Raw genomic sequence first — 15,565 nt, forward strand, 5'->3', positions numbered from 1 at the left:
GCGAGGTAGGAGGAGTCCCACAGAGCCAGGAGAGACCAGACCTTTAGGTTAGGAATATTTTTTCAGTCCTCAGATCAGACTTATTTTAGACTTCTGTTTTTTCACTCCACTTTGCACAGAATTCAGTGACATAACCCTGTTATGCTCAGAAAAATGCAGGGAAAAAAGGCATAATAATCTGTTTCCCTGAACTGCTCACTTTGTGAACTAGCAAAAAAGCCTTATTCCTTCATAAAGCCATGAATCCACATGTCCACTTGTCACATTATCTGTCCACTCACTCGGTTGTGTTCCTCAGTCAGTTTTTAGTGGAGGGGTGTGGAAAGAATTTCTTTCCCTTTTTATTTGATTAAGCACTAATCGCTATGTTTTAACAGACGGTCCTTAAACTAACAAATGATAGTGATAGGACTTGCCAGGAAATGTGTGTGCATGGAATGGCATGGACAGAAATTGATAGGGAAAAAAAGAGAACAGTAGAATAATATATAAATAACGTTGGGAGGCAAGGCTTGGGAAAGGGTCGTCCAGCTTTTTTCTTCAAGCTTTTGGATTTATGAGCAGGAAGGTCTTTATTCAGGAAACAGCAACATTTTTTTTCTCATTTTTTAATGTTTTCTTGAGAAGAAGAAAGATCTAAATGGTTTGTGACAGCATGATAATTGAAATCTGGTACTTAGTTTAAATATGTTTATCTGCAAAGTGGGCAGGAAAGAATTAAAAGTTGATTTAACACAAATTATTTGGATTCCTGCATGCCAGACTCAAATGAATACTTTAAAATTGTAAGTGAAAGGAGTTCTTAAAATAATGAGGAAAACCTCATTATTTTCAAGGCAGGTTTGTTGGGTTTTTTTAGCATGAATTACTTCTCAAGTACTTTTGCAATATAAATTACCATGATTAAGAAGAGATGAACTGCACTTAATTTTGATATACATTTTATCCATATTTACTTTTCTCTTTGTGAGAAAATTTATACTAATTGACACATTTTATTCCTCTGCTTTGGAACCAAAATACACAACACACTTTTAATTTGGGTTGAAAATATTGAATCTCACAGTGTTTAGTCAGGCAAACCTCAATGAATTGCAGAACTGGGTCCATTATTTCCTGTGACCAGCAAATGAAATAGCAGACCAGTAGGAAATGTAAAAGAAAAAAACAATCAGATCTTTATAGCCAGGCACTGTGCTGCTTCAACCATCCCAGCTATCAGTGAACCGCATTAACTTTTATGACTAATGGATAAAAACAACTCTATTAGTGGCCTCAACCTTGCTTTCCCATAAAAACAGAAATACCACATACTTTTTATTTTTGCAAATTTAAGGATACGGTGTACCTGCCGCTTTTTTAAGGATAACATTCTACTACAGATAAGCCTTAAAACTACTAATTAGACAGCAACCTTCAATTATTAACTGATCAGAAATATTCTTCAAAGGCCCAGAGTTGAGTAAGCAAAATTGATCCTTGCAAGTCGGGAGTAGCAAACCCTGTGATTTGAGTAATTCCTCTGATATGCGATACAGATGCTTCTTCTTTTAAAATAAATATAATTTTTAATATTATGCATTTGATAATCTCATTTACCCTTCATGAAAATTTTACAGCATGATTGCACACATACTGAAATAGAGTCATAAACTTTTCATTCTGCTTATCTAATTCTCATTGACAACTGTGTATATTAAGCAGCAGATGTAGGGCAGCTTGAGGTGGATTCTTCTCTCACTGACACTGGTATAAAATTGAGTTCCTCCTGTGACTGGATGAGAGCAGGCTCCCTAATACCTAATGCTTAGTCGATCCCTGATACATATTTCTTGTTGAAATGCAAAGGCTCGAGGCTAATTTAAATGCCCTCTGTCCAGGTGAGAACGGGAGCTGGATATCTTAACTGAGCTCTGAATTGTGGGAGAACTTCTAGGAAAGAAGTTTGTGAGGGCCCAGGCCATGGCTTTGGTGCACTGGGCTTGTTGTTAACGTCCCCCTTTGCCCTTGCAGATATGCCCTGTGTGCAAGCGCAGTATAGTCCTTCACCACCCGGTTCAAATTATGCATCTCAGACCTACGCGTATGGCTCGGAGTACAGCTCAGACATCATGAACCCTGACTATGCCAAGCTGACCATGGACCTGAGCAGTACCGAAATCACTGCCACTGCCACCACCTCCCTTCCCAGCTTCAGCACCTTTATGGAGGGTTATTCTGGCAGCTATGAGCTCAAGCCTTCCTGCCTCTACCAAATGCAATCTGCCTCCTCTGGCCAGAGGCCCCTCATAAAGATGGAAGACACCCGGCTGTCCCCATACCAGCCCTCACTGCCCCCATCCACAGATGAGGGGATGCCCAGCACTTCCATGTACTTCAAGCAATCTCCACCCTCCACTCCCACCACACCCGGCTTCCCCGCTCACCAGAGCCTGTGGGACGAACCTCCGCTGCAGCCCACGCAGACCTGCTTGCCTCCTGGCCACCTGATGGACGCCACTCCCATGAAGACCGTGCCTCCACGCTTCCCTCTGTTCCACTTCAAGCACTCGCCTCCGCACACTCCGTCCGCGGCAGCCCACATGTGCTATGACCCTGCCTCCCTGAGCCTGCCCCTGGGCTCTGACAGACCCACCGCCAGCCAGGCTCCCATGGAGGGCCATTCCTACGGGCTCCACCTGGCCAAAAGACCAGCCTCCTTAGCCTTCTCACCGCTCGGCCTCAACGCAGCCACCTCCAGCCTGATGGGTGAGAGCAGCGGAAGTGGCAGCAGTGGCCTCCCGTCTCCACCCAGCAGGAGCTCTTCATCTGGGGAAGGCACCTGCGCCGTCTGTGGAGATAATGCCGCCTGCCAGCACTACGGGGTGCGGACATGCGAGGGCTGCAAGGGCTTTTTTAAGGTGAGAGCTCTGCCGTTCACTCCCCTCCCACTTCCCCCCAACTCACTTCCCTCCCCACCTGCCCCTGCATGCTCCTGGTCCTGACCTGGGGGTTCTGGGGCACTGTGTGTTAAAACTCAGGCCCCCCAGCAGGGTGGAATGGCCACCCACCCAAAGTTTTTGAAAAAGGCCAAAGCAAGCCCTCCGTAGGATAAAAGGATCAGCCAGTTTTAGCCGAGAAAAGGACATGGCAGTGAGCTGGGCAAACCATATCTCTGGTCTGCCAGCATCCTTCAACAGAGCACGGGTCACCCCTGTCTGAGCTGTAAACTGCTTATATTCTGTAATGAAACTACCTGGAGTACATTCAACGTGGGTTTTACTCACTCACCCAGTCCAATTAAACATTGTTTTTTGGTGAAAAAAGAAACCCTGAAAGCGTAGAGTCCGCCGGATGTTTTAGGGGATGGCAGCAGTGCCGTTTGTTGCCCTGGGGCACTTGGGGTGAGGAGGGCTGCAGGGTGGGTCAGCACCAGGAAGAAACTGGTTTCACATATGGGACAAACCCAAGCACTTCTAGTTGCATTTGGTTGCTGCCTCGTTGTTACCCTTCAGTTCAGGAGCCCAGTGAGCCCTCACCAGTGGAAAGCTGATTGCAGAGCAGTGACTAAGCACCACACAGAGTCCTGGTGCCTGCTCTGCAAGGAAGGCAGCTTTGCAGCTGAATAGCAACACAAATAACTTAAAGCAGTTTCTCAGTGGAAACTTTGTGCTTACATTTTTAGGAGTTGAATACACCCTTTTGCTCCTAGATTTGGGTGCTTTGTAATTTCCATTCAGCAGTCTGAACTCAGATTCCACCATTATTTTCAAAAATGGCTTAAGTGAAGAGCTTGGGATAGACTTTTGGTAGAATGGTTCTAGGCAGCAGGTTTAAGATTTGATACATTTGGGTTTGATTTGGTACATTCCTTACTGCTAAGACATCAGTCATGCCCCTGTTGTGGTAAAAGATACAACAGGAAAAAAACCAGTCCCAAAATATTTGTGGGGAGGGTTTACAATATTTGTTTTATTATTGTAGGTGGAGCTGGCCATGTTACTTAATAATAATCCTTTGACAACATGGTAACATACACATCTGCTATAAAACTGATTTGTTATTTAAATATAACTAGAAGAGGGAACACAAATAACCTGGAAATAGCAGCTCTTATGAGCCCAAACCTGCCACTGTGGAAATTAATAGCATATCCTTGATTTGTAACAGTATCTAGAGCTTATTCTGCAAAATTAAACTGTTTTCAGCTCCAAATCACAATGAACAATATTTGCTGGGTCTCTTATATTTAGTACATTGGAGCTGTTATTTGATAATGAACACAGATTATGAAATTTATGTATTATGCATTAATTTAATATTGAATGAAAATTTAATATTGAACATTGAGTTGATAAATTTGTTCCTGTTGTCTTTCTTGTTAATGTCTTTTTTGATGTTATTTATTGATTATTGTTATTTATTATATCTGATTTTAAGTGTGGAAACACAATACATTTTTGCATCAACATTTGTTATATTCTTCCAAAGCTTACCAGGTTTTTACATATTTTAAATTTATTCTATATTTTTCAAGATCATTTTAGAGTTAATTAAATGTACATAACTACACTATAATTCTGTCTGGTTTTTTTTCCCCCAGGTCAGGCTAGCTTTCCCAGAATATTTAGCTAAACATATTTTGTAGGGGTTTCTGGTATTTTTATTTTTCTCCCTGATGATTTTAATGGCTAACCAAACCAGTTATTGTGGTATTTGACTAACAATAGTGATAGCAAGAGAAGTACATTGCAGATCATTTTGATTTTATTTTAATAAGGTCAGCAATAATCAAGGGAATGAACCAAGTAGAAAATTGTTCCCAAAGGGATATTAAAAGCGGAGATAATCTAATCCCCAAAGGTAGATGTGATGACCTGGTAATTTCAGATATGATTTTATCATTCAAAGTTGCCTGTCTCCAGAGACTTGCTTCAGAACAATCCTAGATGATTTTCATTGTCAGCAGCTAACACTAATAAAATTGTTTTTCCTGCAGGCTAGTGTGTTAGGAAATTAATTTTATCTAATTATATGAATTGCTCTGTCACTTTTCATGTTGTAATTAAAACACATTTTGTCAGGTTCTAAGTTGCTCAAGAAACAATCAGTTTACTATACTTGTGTTGCATTTTCACAGAGAACAGTTCAGAAAAATGCAAAATATGTTTGTCTGGCAAATAAAAACTGTCCAGTGGACAAGAGACGTCGTAACAGATGCCAATACTGCCGATTTCAGAAGTGTCTCAGTGTCGGCATGGTTAAAGAAGGTAAGGACTATGGCTAGTATCATCCCAGAAACTGAAATATTATGTTTAATGAATCTGTGTGTGTGTGTGTGTGTGTGTGTGCACATGCCAACATGGATGTCTTTACAATGAATTCAACAGTACTGGGATTCATAACTTACCCCGAATATGCCTATATGTAATAATGTATTGATTTTCTGCTTTTCACCCTTATTATCATATTTAGACTATAGACCCCAGAGTTCAAGAACAGCAAGGTCACAAGAGGATAATTTGACACTGGCCAAAATGTCTCCTTTATTAACTTTGGATGCTGCTCGATAATGCTATTGGCTTCCCCCTGTTATCTCACCGGGGGCTGCACTGGATTGTGTGCATTTTGACATAGGATCTTGTTTCATTCTCATAAGCTGATTGTAAATTTGCAATTAATTTAAATGGAAACAGGATCAACTCATTAGTCCAAATTCTGCAAATATTTAAGTATGTGAGTAATATTGTGTGAGCAGTCCCATTGCAAATACTGACATGGATAATATAAGCTGTATAGCGTGACTGTATTCAAATGCTTCAAGAAAACTAAAATTACTTTGAATGAGCGACTCTGCCATTTAAAAAGGACACTGGTAGTAGGAACACTAAAATTTGTGTTTCACATTCAGGTTTCTTTCAGCAGTGGAATGTCATGGGCACACATATACGGGCACACAGACGTGCTGCAAGCAAAGCACGGACACCAGGAACACAGCTGGGCTTTCAGTAAGCAGCTACATTGCTGCTTACGGTCATAGGTCTGACACAGTTTTGGTGTCATTTGTGTTCCTTTGCAATTGAAGGCATCAAGAGCATGTGCTGAAACTGGAGAACACCCTTATTTTTGCTGTGCTGGCTACCGTAAAAAAAGCAGGGTGTTCATTCTGATCCATTGTTTGCTGGTATTTTCACAACTGATTCTCTTGGGTTTTTCTCCCCCTAGTTGTCCGTACTGACAGCCTGAAAGGGAGAAGAGGTCGGCTGCCTTCCAAACCAAAGAGCCCCTTACAGCAAGAACCCTCCCAGCCCTCCCCACCTTCTCCTCCCATCAGCATGATGAATGCCCTCGTACGAGCTTTAACCGACTCCACGCCCAGGGAGCTTGACTATTCAAGAGTATGTCTCACTTTTCCTTCACTGTTTGCTCTCCGCTTAGAAATGATTTGTGAGCTGCATTTCTACTTGCCGGCTGTTTTTTGCTGAAATTAACTTAAGTTTGAAATTTGGATGAGAGTAGAAATTGGTCCAGCCAGTCATTGTCTTTTTGTGACAGGTGGACAATGAGAGGAAAGGAAGTGCAGTAGAAATTAGTGTTAGTAACTGTTCACTGTGAGGATCTCAATCACAAAATCATATGCAGTATATTTGATGGGTGAGTGAAAGCAAAAATACGTGGATAAATAGAGCATTCTTGTTGCAAAAAGCCTGTGCCAAAACACTAGCGATGAGATTGATTAACCTACCAAACTCAGGAGCAGTACTCATATGTCCAATATCCTAACTTCCAGGTTCTGAAGCCTAAAATTTAATAGTATTTCCCTAATATGCAGATATAAGGGCTGCACAATGGATTGGACCTGGATGGATAAGACCATTTCTATTGAAATCAGTATGAATTTTGCTATTACTTAAATGGGACCAGGAATGGCTTTGGATACCCCAGCATGAATATTTCTTCAGTTAAATTCACATTTTTAAAAACATACCTTTTAAAATCAAAATTCTGAAAAAGTATCTCAGCAAAGCTTTACCAGAGTTTGTATATTTATTTACCCTTGTTCTTTAATGTATCATAGTCGCCATTTAAATATTCATGGAATATTTTGAAAGCTGATAAAAATGTTCTATGGTTATTAAAATACAGGGCATTGAAGTGGCTTGTTAAATACATTTTTTAGGCACATTGATATAAGAAAAGAAAAAAACAGAACTAAGGAAAAATAAGATCAAATTCTTTCCCCTTAATGATATATGATTACATCTGAGACTGTAAAAAATAGCAGCTATACTCAGACAATATATACATTGACCATTTATCACTTGTTGCTAAGTAATATTTAATCCTAAAACATATTTGATTGCAATATATAAAAATTGCATTATTCTATTTTAGACTATACTTAAATATATAATTTAGTAATTTTAAGCATGCTGTAATATATTTCCTTCAAGCTAATATGTAAGTATTAAATCATATAATTTTCCAAGTTATTATTAAGAATCTAACTGTTCAACATCTGACAGCCTTCTAGGGGTAGAATGCATTAGCCAAATTTCCATGTACCTTAACTGACCCAGAATATCTCGGGGGTCATTCTGCTAATACTAAGATGTGTGACAAGCTGTGCTCTTTGACAGAAATCTGCTGGGTTCCACAGAATTGCAGACATATATTAGCCCAAGCCATGAAAGCAGTATCTAACCATAGGTTTTTATTTAGTTATTGATATAAAGTTCTTTTGCATTTACAAAAAACTGAAAAGAAAACTATGTATTTCTATATGACTTTTTTCTTTATCCTGCAGTAATTATTCCTCTTTTAATGAAAACAGCCCATAGATTTAATTGCTGAACAATTCTGTTGGACATTACAGGAAGCATATGATTGACAGTATATTAATTTAGTCTTGGTATCTGAAAGATTAAGTATGATTGTCTGTTAGAACATATTAATATCTAAGTTTTTTTTTACAATAAAATATATAATAGTCTGTTATACCCAGTGATACTGAAAACACCAAAATATTCTACAAGAAATTAATAGATTCTTACATTTTTCATAAACCCTTATATACTTATTTTGAAAAGTTAGGGGAAATCTTAACAAATGCTGTGCAAAAAACAAGATTAATTAAATAAGACATGCCATAAACACACTGCAATGCTAAAAAACTCCTTTGAAGAGTAATTGTGTACCTGTAAAGACTAACTTATGGCATGTTCAGTTAGGCTGTGACCCTGCTGAGCGCCGCAAATAGGCAGATCTGGAAACCTGGCTTTGGAATCAGTCCTGACACTTCTGCAGATATGACCTTAATGTTTAGCATGGTCTTCATGTTTACAAGCTGTAGTGTGTTGACTGTCTTAAAAATATTGATAAATGTTTCGGAGGGAAATGTCTATCCCTTCCCTCCCAAAAAACCCACACACACAGACACAGACACACACAAAAAAACCCAAAAAAAAAACCAACCCAAAAACTAAATTACATAAGCTACAAAATTTCACCAAAACATATTGGAAGCAATTCTGTTCAGAACATGGCTGCTTTTCATCTCAGCACTGGTTTTAACTTACCAGTCCAGAGCAGCAGTATATTTAGGTACTTGGTTTCAAAAGGCAATTGCCAAGGGCCGTAGTCCTGTCTCACACCTGTTTACCAGTACAATTCCCTGAGTTCACACTTTTAAGTAAGTGAGATGAGAAACTGACCCTATATTTTGCCGTCCTTATTCATGGAGAATAGACACCAGCTTAAGTAGAAATGGTTGCCTTTTCAGAGGGGGGGTGAAGCATTCAGGCAACAATCCCCCCTTCCCCAGCCACAAAATTAAGCACGTATCTTGGCTTTTGGAAAAATGAGCAGAGCTTCTCCTCTGTGCAGAAAAGTTATTGTTAGGCTTTTGCAGCTGTAGCCATCGATGAAGGACTGATGAAAGCAGGCAACGGGTAGAGCTAGGTTGTGCTACCGGGCTTCCCAACATTGGGCTTTTCAAATTTCTTTAGATATAACATACAAGTTAATGTTACTTGCTACACATGCAACCCCCTCCTTAAGAAACAGTCGGATTTCATTTAATTCCCAGAGGAGCTCTGAGGAAGGGAGTGAGGCAGAGCTTTGTCTTCTGGTTTTCTCCCGGTTTGCCTCCAATTTGCACAGGGCAGGTTTAGAAATGCAGATAGTAGCCCTTCCGTACTTTCGCCTCCTGACCAAGGGCAGGCTTACCAGCTGTCTTGGTCACAAGTTAGGTCAAATATCACCTCTTCTCAGTGAAATAATCATGCAAAACCCCCACAGATTTTGGTGCATAAAACTGAACCATACATATTGTTCATGGTTACTTATATCTTCATAAGCCTGTTACAAGTAAATAATATTTTATTTTAACTATTCTTTGTAAGTGCTAACTCTTTGTAGTGAGTGGTGACATATTGCAGCAGCTAAAAATTATGCAATTCCATATGTTTTTTTACCTTTCTTCTAAAATAGCTCTCATGGGCTAGACTATAATAACAAATACAGTTTATAATTTTTTTAGATGAATTTCATTTAATTCAGAGCCCTATGTGGGGCATACCATACTGTAGCATTCACAGTTAAGCGACATAATGCACCATTCAGCTTCACTAGAAAATGTTAAAACTTTGCCTTACTTTTGCTAAAGGAATGTTTTATAACTACTGGGAACAAATTAACACCTGGCAGAATTGTGCTGAGTTGTGATGAGTTATATTTAGAATGAACCCATTCACAATGGGCAGTACTTTTTTTCTTTTCCTTTCCTTTTCCCTCCTCTTTACTGCTCAAAGGATCAAGAATGTGTGTTGCCTTAGCAGTACATGAGGTGTACTGCTAAGGTGAGGCGGGAGTTTCCATCAGCCTGTTTGGTTTCCCTATGTAGAAAGAAGGAGTCGTAGGTCAGTCCTGCACAGCAAAGTGTATCTCTCAGAGTCAAAATGAACACTGTCGAGCCTTGCTCTGCAGCTTCACTTTAAGAGAGCCCAGAACATGCATAGTCTCTGAAAAATCAAATTATCTTTTTCTACCCACTAATTATCTCAGTGCATCTTGCGGCAGTCCAGTGCCAGGAGTAGTTGGTTCATGCTGCTTGAGCACCCACAAATGCTCCAATCAGGTGGGGCACTGAACATATAAAAGATGCAGCATATAGATTTTTCTACCACTACTCCCCATATTCTCTGTATTGTGCCCTCTACCTGCCTCACTGTCACAGAATCCTTTGGAGTAGCTGGGGGGGGCAGAATTTATCTCCACATGTACTTTAGAAGAAGGATTGCACGTGTTTCACTAGCTGACTAGGCATGTGAGCTGGAGCTTACCATGAGAAACTCGTGCTGTTAGTGCTGGGTAAGCAAAACAGAGTCATTAAGGACTTGTACTGGTGCCCCAGATACGGTGAGAGGTCTCTAGGATTGCTGTGGTTCTCCCATCAGTCAGCAACTCTGACACTGTGTCCTTCATCCCTCACCTGCCAACAGCAACCAGCTCCAGCTCGGAGAGGCAGAGAACAGGACAGCTACCCAAGACGTTGTGCTTGCTGCCCCCCACTCTCTGTCCTGCACAGAGGTGACTTTTGGGTTGCAGTTAGCAACTTGGATGATATCTGCAGCCCAAGTGGCATGGCTGTAATAATGTCCTCCCAGGCTACCAGCCCACTGTTACTGATTGGGAAAGGGTTGTGCATCTTTCTGCTTCTACTCTGGCTTGGGGAGTTGCTAGAGTGACCTTAAGGCTGATGGATTCAAGACCTAACTGCATTGTTTCCAAAGGGTGTGCACACTTTTAGCCATGGAGACTACCCTAACTTTTATTTGGCTGAGTCCCTGTGAGAGAGTGGGTATGAAGTCTCTCCCAGAAATAACCCACCAGATGTCTGATGGTGAGGATGTTGTTAGAATAAATGCCACACTATTCAGCACCTGCTCAGAAAACCAGGAGTGCTTTCCAAGCACAGAATCAGACTAAGCCACGGAAGCTCCCATTGTATTTTCTGCCAAGAGAGAGGAGAGCAGTGTCACAGGGGTGACAGGGATCCACTGATGACGAAGTAGGAGATAGTGGGGAGGGAACTGTCAGAGTGTCACAGGGAAGTTGAACAAGCTGAGACTGTCAAATGGTAGCCTGGAAGAGTTATGGCCACATAAGCAGGATAATAGGTTCTGCTGAACCTCAAATGCTTCAATTTGAAGGAAAAGAGGTGATATGGGGCAGCTGGTTTACTTTGAACCAATTCTGTATTCAAATGAAGCAATGCTGCATGTGTCAGATAAAACATGATTTATCCTATGTGTCTCTATCACTGTCAGATAAAATGCACTTTGAGAGGTTTTGGAAGAAATCTGCATTTTTGACATACTGAGACAAATTCATCAATGGGAAAACTGTTTAAATTGTAGTAAGCCAAATAGTGTTCCTCTTCTACTGTGACGCAAATTATCCTACCCACCAGGTTTTTATTTCTGTTTACTAATAGCATGTAGGTACTTTTAAAACGTGATACTATATTTTAGTTATAAATTTGAAAATACTTCTATACACATGGAAATATTTTTGCAATATATATTTGAATAGCAAAATGCCTGAAGGTAGCCAAATAAGTAGATAGATGTAGACCTACTTTTTATGTCTTTGTTAATAATACCAGCTTTGCCACAGAAGGAAATGTTGTCGGGCAAATAATGCTGTATGTTTCACAGAATGCCCTTAAATGCATATAACGTTGCTTTCTGTGGCTTTCATTTTAGTACTGTTCCACTGATCAGGCTGCTGCAGGCACAGATGCAGAACATGTACAACAATTCTATAATCTTCTGACTGCCTCCATTGACATAACTAGAGGCTGGGCAGAAAAAATCCCAGGATTTACTGACCTCCCAAAAGAAGATCAGACATTACTCATAGAATCAGCTTTTTTGGAGCTGTTTGTACTAAGACTCTCCATCAGGTAACTATTTATTTCATTTCCTCTTAAGGTGATGTGAAAAATCATCCATCTAAATATTTTTAAGGAATAAATATGGCACTATCTTTGAACATGGTCAATTGTGCCAAAAAAGCACAAAAAAATCAGCGTGTTGCCTCCAAAGTGTGTTTAAATTGTTTTACACTGCAGAAAAACCCAAGAAGGTGATTTAAGAAGAAAGCATAGGTCTCGCTAATGTGCTTCATTTTATTTGATCTCCCCCATATTCTTTTTACATAGTAATCAAAATTGATCCTCAGATACTATTTGAGCAAGTCTGCTTCATACTCATAAGCATGGACTATAGAAAAGCACCTTCAGTGTGAAAGCTTTTTTTTTTTCCCCATTCTTTTACACATGCACATCTTTGTCCCTTTTGAAAGAGTTGAAGATGATTTAAAATCTTGTTCAGATTGTTTTAATTCTTAATGCCAAGTCATTTAGTAGAGCAAGAAGCTATTTGTCAGTGTAGCACTAGTTCAGACACTTTGCCCGAAAACACTCTCGGGGACTGGCAAAATTGCAAACTGGTGATTTGAATTATGCCCTTGTTTCTTTAGGTTGAAAATGACCTTTGCATGTGTTCTTTAATGGGGATATTGGCAATGGGGAGGGGAAGGAGAGGAGAGCTTGGCTGTAATTTCTCTCTTACGCACAGGTTTTCATATAAAAGAGTTTAAGCTGTTATGTGTATTGTGGTGCATTATTGCATGCATTTTCCATTGTTTTTTCCTTATCAATTTTTACAATCTGAAAAATGCAGATGATACTACGTAAATGCTGAGAGTTGCAGAATCTCTCTTTTTATTAGTTTTGTATTTCAAAATGCACTCACTTAGTATTCCTTTGGTTCAAACATACAGTATTTAATGTAAAATGTCTTCTCTGTTTATGCCTTTGGGCAGGACCAAAATCTTAACTAATTAGACAGTCTACACCACATGCTACAGCTAACCTCAGGCTTATAACTCTACGAAGTAAGCAATCATAGAAGCTTGTTTGTTGTACTTTGGCCCCAAGGGAGAAGCACATTGTCAAACGTGAATGCCCACATATGTCTCAGGATAATATGCCTTGGATTTTAAATGACAGACGCTTCAATACTGGTTATGCGCTTTGCTGTAAAGTAGAAGACGCATTTATAATTTTTTCAATTGTTTTTATTTGAGGTCTGATACTGCTGAGGATAAGTTTGTATTCTGCAATGGACTTGTGCTTCATAGACTTCAGTGCCTTCGTGGATTTGGGGAGTGGCTCGACTCTATTAAAGACTTTTCCTTAAACTTAAAGAGCCTTAACCTTGATATCCCAGCCTTAGCAAGTCTATCAGCTCTAACTATGATTACAGGTAAGTGCTCCTTTGTTAATAGAAAGCTTCAGACTCCAGTGCTTTGCTTTAATGGAGATTCAAGCAATTTCAGTTAATTTAGCTATATTCAGGGTAAAGTGAGTATGATTTTTAAGTATTGGAATGACCACACTGAAAATATGGATTAACATTAGGCTATCAGACACCTCTATTAAAATGCAATCTAACTATTTCTTTTCAGTTTCATTGTTTTCTGGGAATAGCCTCTAAAAAACAAACTGCTTCCAAGCAAATTGTGTAGTTTGTACAAAAATATTCAGAATACTTGCTGAATTCCCAGAAAAGCCTAATGAAATGCCCAGACCTAGGTCTTCTGTGTAGGAATACTAATATCAAGGCAGCTCGAGAGCTAGAAGCCATACAGCTAGTATAGCTCATCTCTCAGCACGGTAGCTAGACCAGAAAAACTGCTCCATGTGGCAGGCAGGCTCCTTTTGGTAGCCAGGATACCCTAGATATTCCACACACTGCTTTTCTGAGAGAGAAAAATCAGAGAATAGTGAGAAAAAAGTCACATTCTGCAGCTGTACTAAAGATTTTGGGTGTGCATGTGACCATATCGCCCCTTCTGCCTCCTGGGATGAACAGCAGGGAGCTAATGTCAGAATCTGCCAAGTCTGGCCAGTAAGTACAAAACAGGGGAGCATAACCTTTTAAAGTGTAATTTTCTCATTCCTGAAACAACAAAGCCTCTTGAAGTACATACTGCATACCTTGGGCTTCTTGCAGTAGAAGAGGCATAGTGATGGCAGCAGGAGTAGCTGGGAGTAAGGGTGTCTGACAACCACACAGTGAAAGTTGGAGCAGCAGTTGTCTCTACACAGAGCCTCACACTCATTTCAGAAAAGCTGGTAGTATAACAGTGCAACTGTGTCATCACTGTGAGACAGGGCTTCAGTGTGCCCTGAGCTGGATCTTCCCAGGGCTAGATATAAGCTCCACTGGGATAGATATTGATTTCCTTCTGCATTTCAGGCATCCACGACTTTTCAGGCAGTGGGCTCAGAAATACCACATGCAGTCTTCGTTTTACCCGTGACGAGATAATGTTGGGGAAACACTGAGATAAAATGCTCAGTGACAAATATAAAACCTAAAATTGACCAATTCCTGATGACATTTGTGGGGCCAAGATTTTGGCTTCAGAGTTTGCACAGTATGCTTCCTTCCTGCATTTTGGTGAAGGGTTAGTGTATGTGTGTAACTCTTTGTTCCTTAAGAAAAGCATTTTCAATTTTTTGATTAATTTCTGTTCATTACTTCTGCAGTTGGAAAGGGTACTTTAAGGTCCAGATTCTAGTTTCTTTGATAACACATGTAAGACCAGAGTAACTCTTTGGAGTTGGCTTTACTCTGTATAAAAAGTTTCCGAAATGAGTAGTACGTTAAAGTGAGAAAGAACATTCCCAATTAATATTTTTACTCCTGTGTATATAAACGTCCACTGACATATGTTCACACCTATTTACGTATATGTGTTATAAATACATACATATATGTGTATACATACTTATATACATATATAATGTATTTATGTATGTGTATGTATTTAGGTATCTCTAAATCAAGGACAGGTTCTGTCTCTCTCCATATATATTTACATACATGCATATGCTCATACAGGCACATATATATAGCACCTATCAATGATTTAGATCATTTACTATATATTAGATATGTCCTTTTTAGATAGACATAGGTAGCGTGTTCTTGGTTATCTTCCTGGAGACAGAGAATATGCAGGTCGATGAACAGAATTCCTAGCAAGCCAAGTGAATGTAGAAAAAACAAATGTGTTGGACAAAAACTTAACTTTCCTTACAAAATCATGCCCTGTTTTAACATGGTAATTTGTTCAGTTAGACACTGCTTGCTTGCCAAAAGTTGTCCAGTGGTTGGCTCAGGTCACCCTAAGATAATTAGAAATAGGTTTTAATTGGTAACAGCCCACATTTCTTCCTTTCTTTGATCATAAGCCTTCCAGGAGTTTGCTATATTTTGCTGGTCTTCCCGAAGTTTCTAAACAAATGCAAGCAACTGTTGCCTTTAAAAGGAGACTGTTTCTGTACATAAAAGTTTTAGAATTTTACGTGTTTGTCAATCTTCTCTTGATTTTCTCACCTGTATGAGATGGTGTTTAAAATGAATATACTTTTCTGCTTATTCTTTTATTTCATGGGGCTGGTATATCTCTACTGATTTGCTCTTAAGGACAGTGTATACTTTCATGT

The 15,565-nt window shown here is 39.6% G+C and overlaps 1 protein-coding gene across 3 annotated transcripts in view; it reads left to right on the plus strand.

Annotated features, from left to right (window-relative positions):
• The window catches only part of NR4A3 (nuclear receptor subfamily 4 group A member 3), a 29,708-nt gene that overhangs the window by 3,635 nt on the left and 10,508 nt on the right, over nucleotides 1-15,565 (plus strand). For all 3 annotated transcript variants that reach the window (XM_064658611.1, XM_064658600.1, XM_064658592.1), the window contains 5 exons: nucleotides 2,014-2,900; nucleotides 5,120-5,249; nucleotides 6,205-6,377; nucleotides 11,748-11,947; nucleotides 13,135-13,313. In XM_064658611.1, coding sequence (XP_064514681.1) covers nucleotides 2,016-2,900; nucleotides 5,120-5,249; nucleotides 6,205-6,377; nucleotides 11,748-11,947; nucleotides 13,135-13,313 — 1,567 coding nt within the window. In that variant the 5' untranslated portion in view covers nucleotides 2,014-2,015. The remainder of the gene's footprint in view (nucleotides 1-2,013; nucleotides 2,901-5,119; nucleotides 5,250-6,204; nucleotides 6,378-11,747; nucleotides 11,948-13,134; nucleotides 13,314-15,565) is intronic.

The sequence above is a fragment of the Pseudopipra pipra genome, chromosome 1 (genome assembly GCF_036250125.1).
Source record: "Pseudopipra pipra isolate bDixPip1 chromosome 1, bDixPip1.hap1, whole genome shotgun sequence".
In the NCBI taxonomy this organism is placed as follows: domain Eukaryota; kingdom Metazoa; phylum Chordata; class Aves; order Passeriformes; family Pipridae; genus Pseudopipra; species Pseudopipra pipra.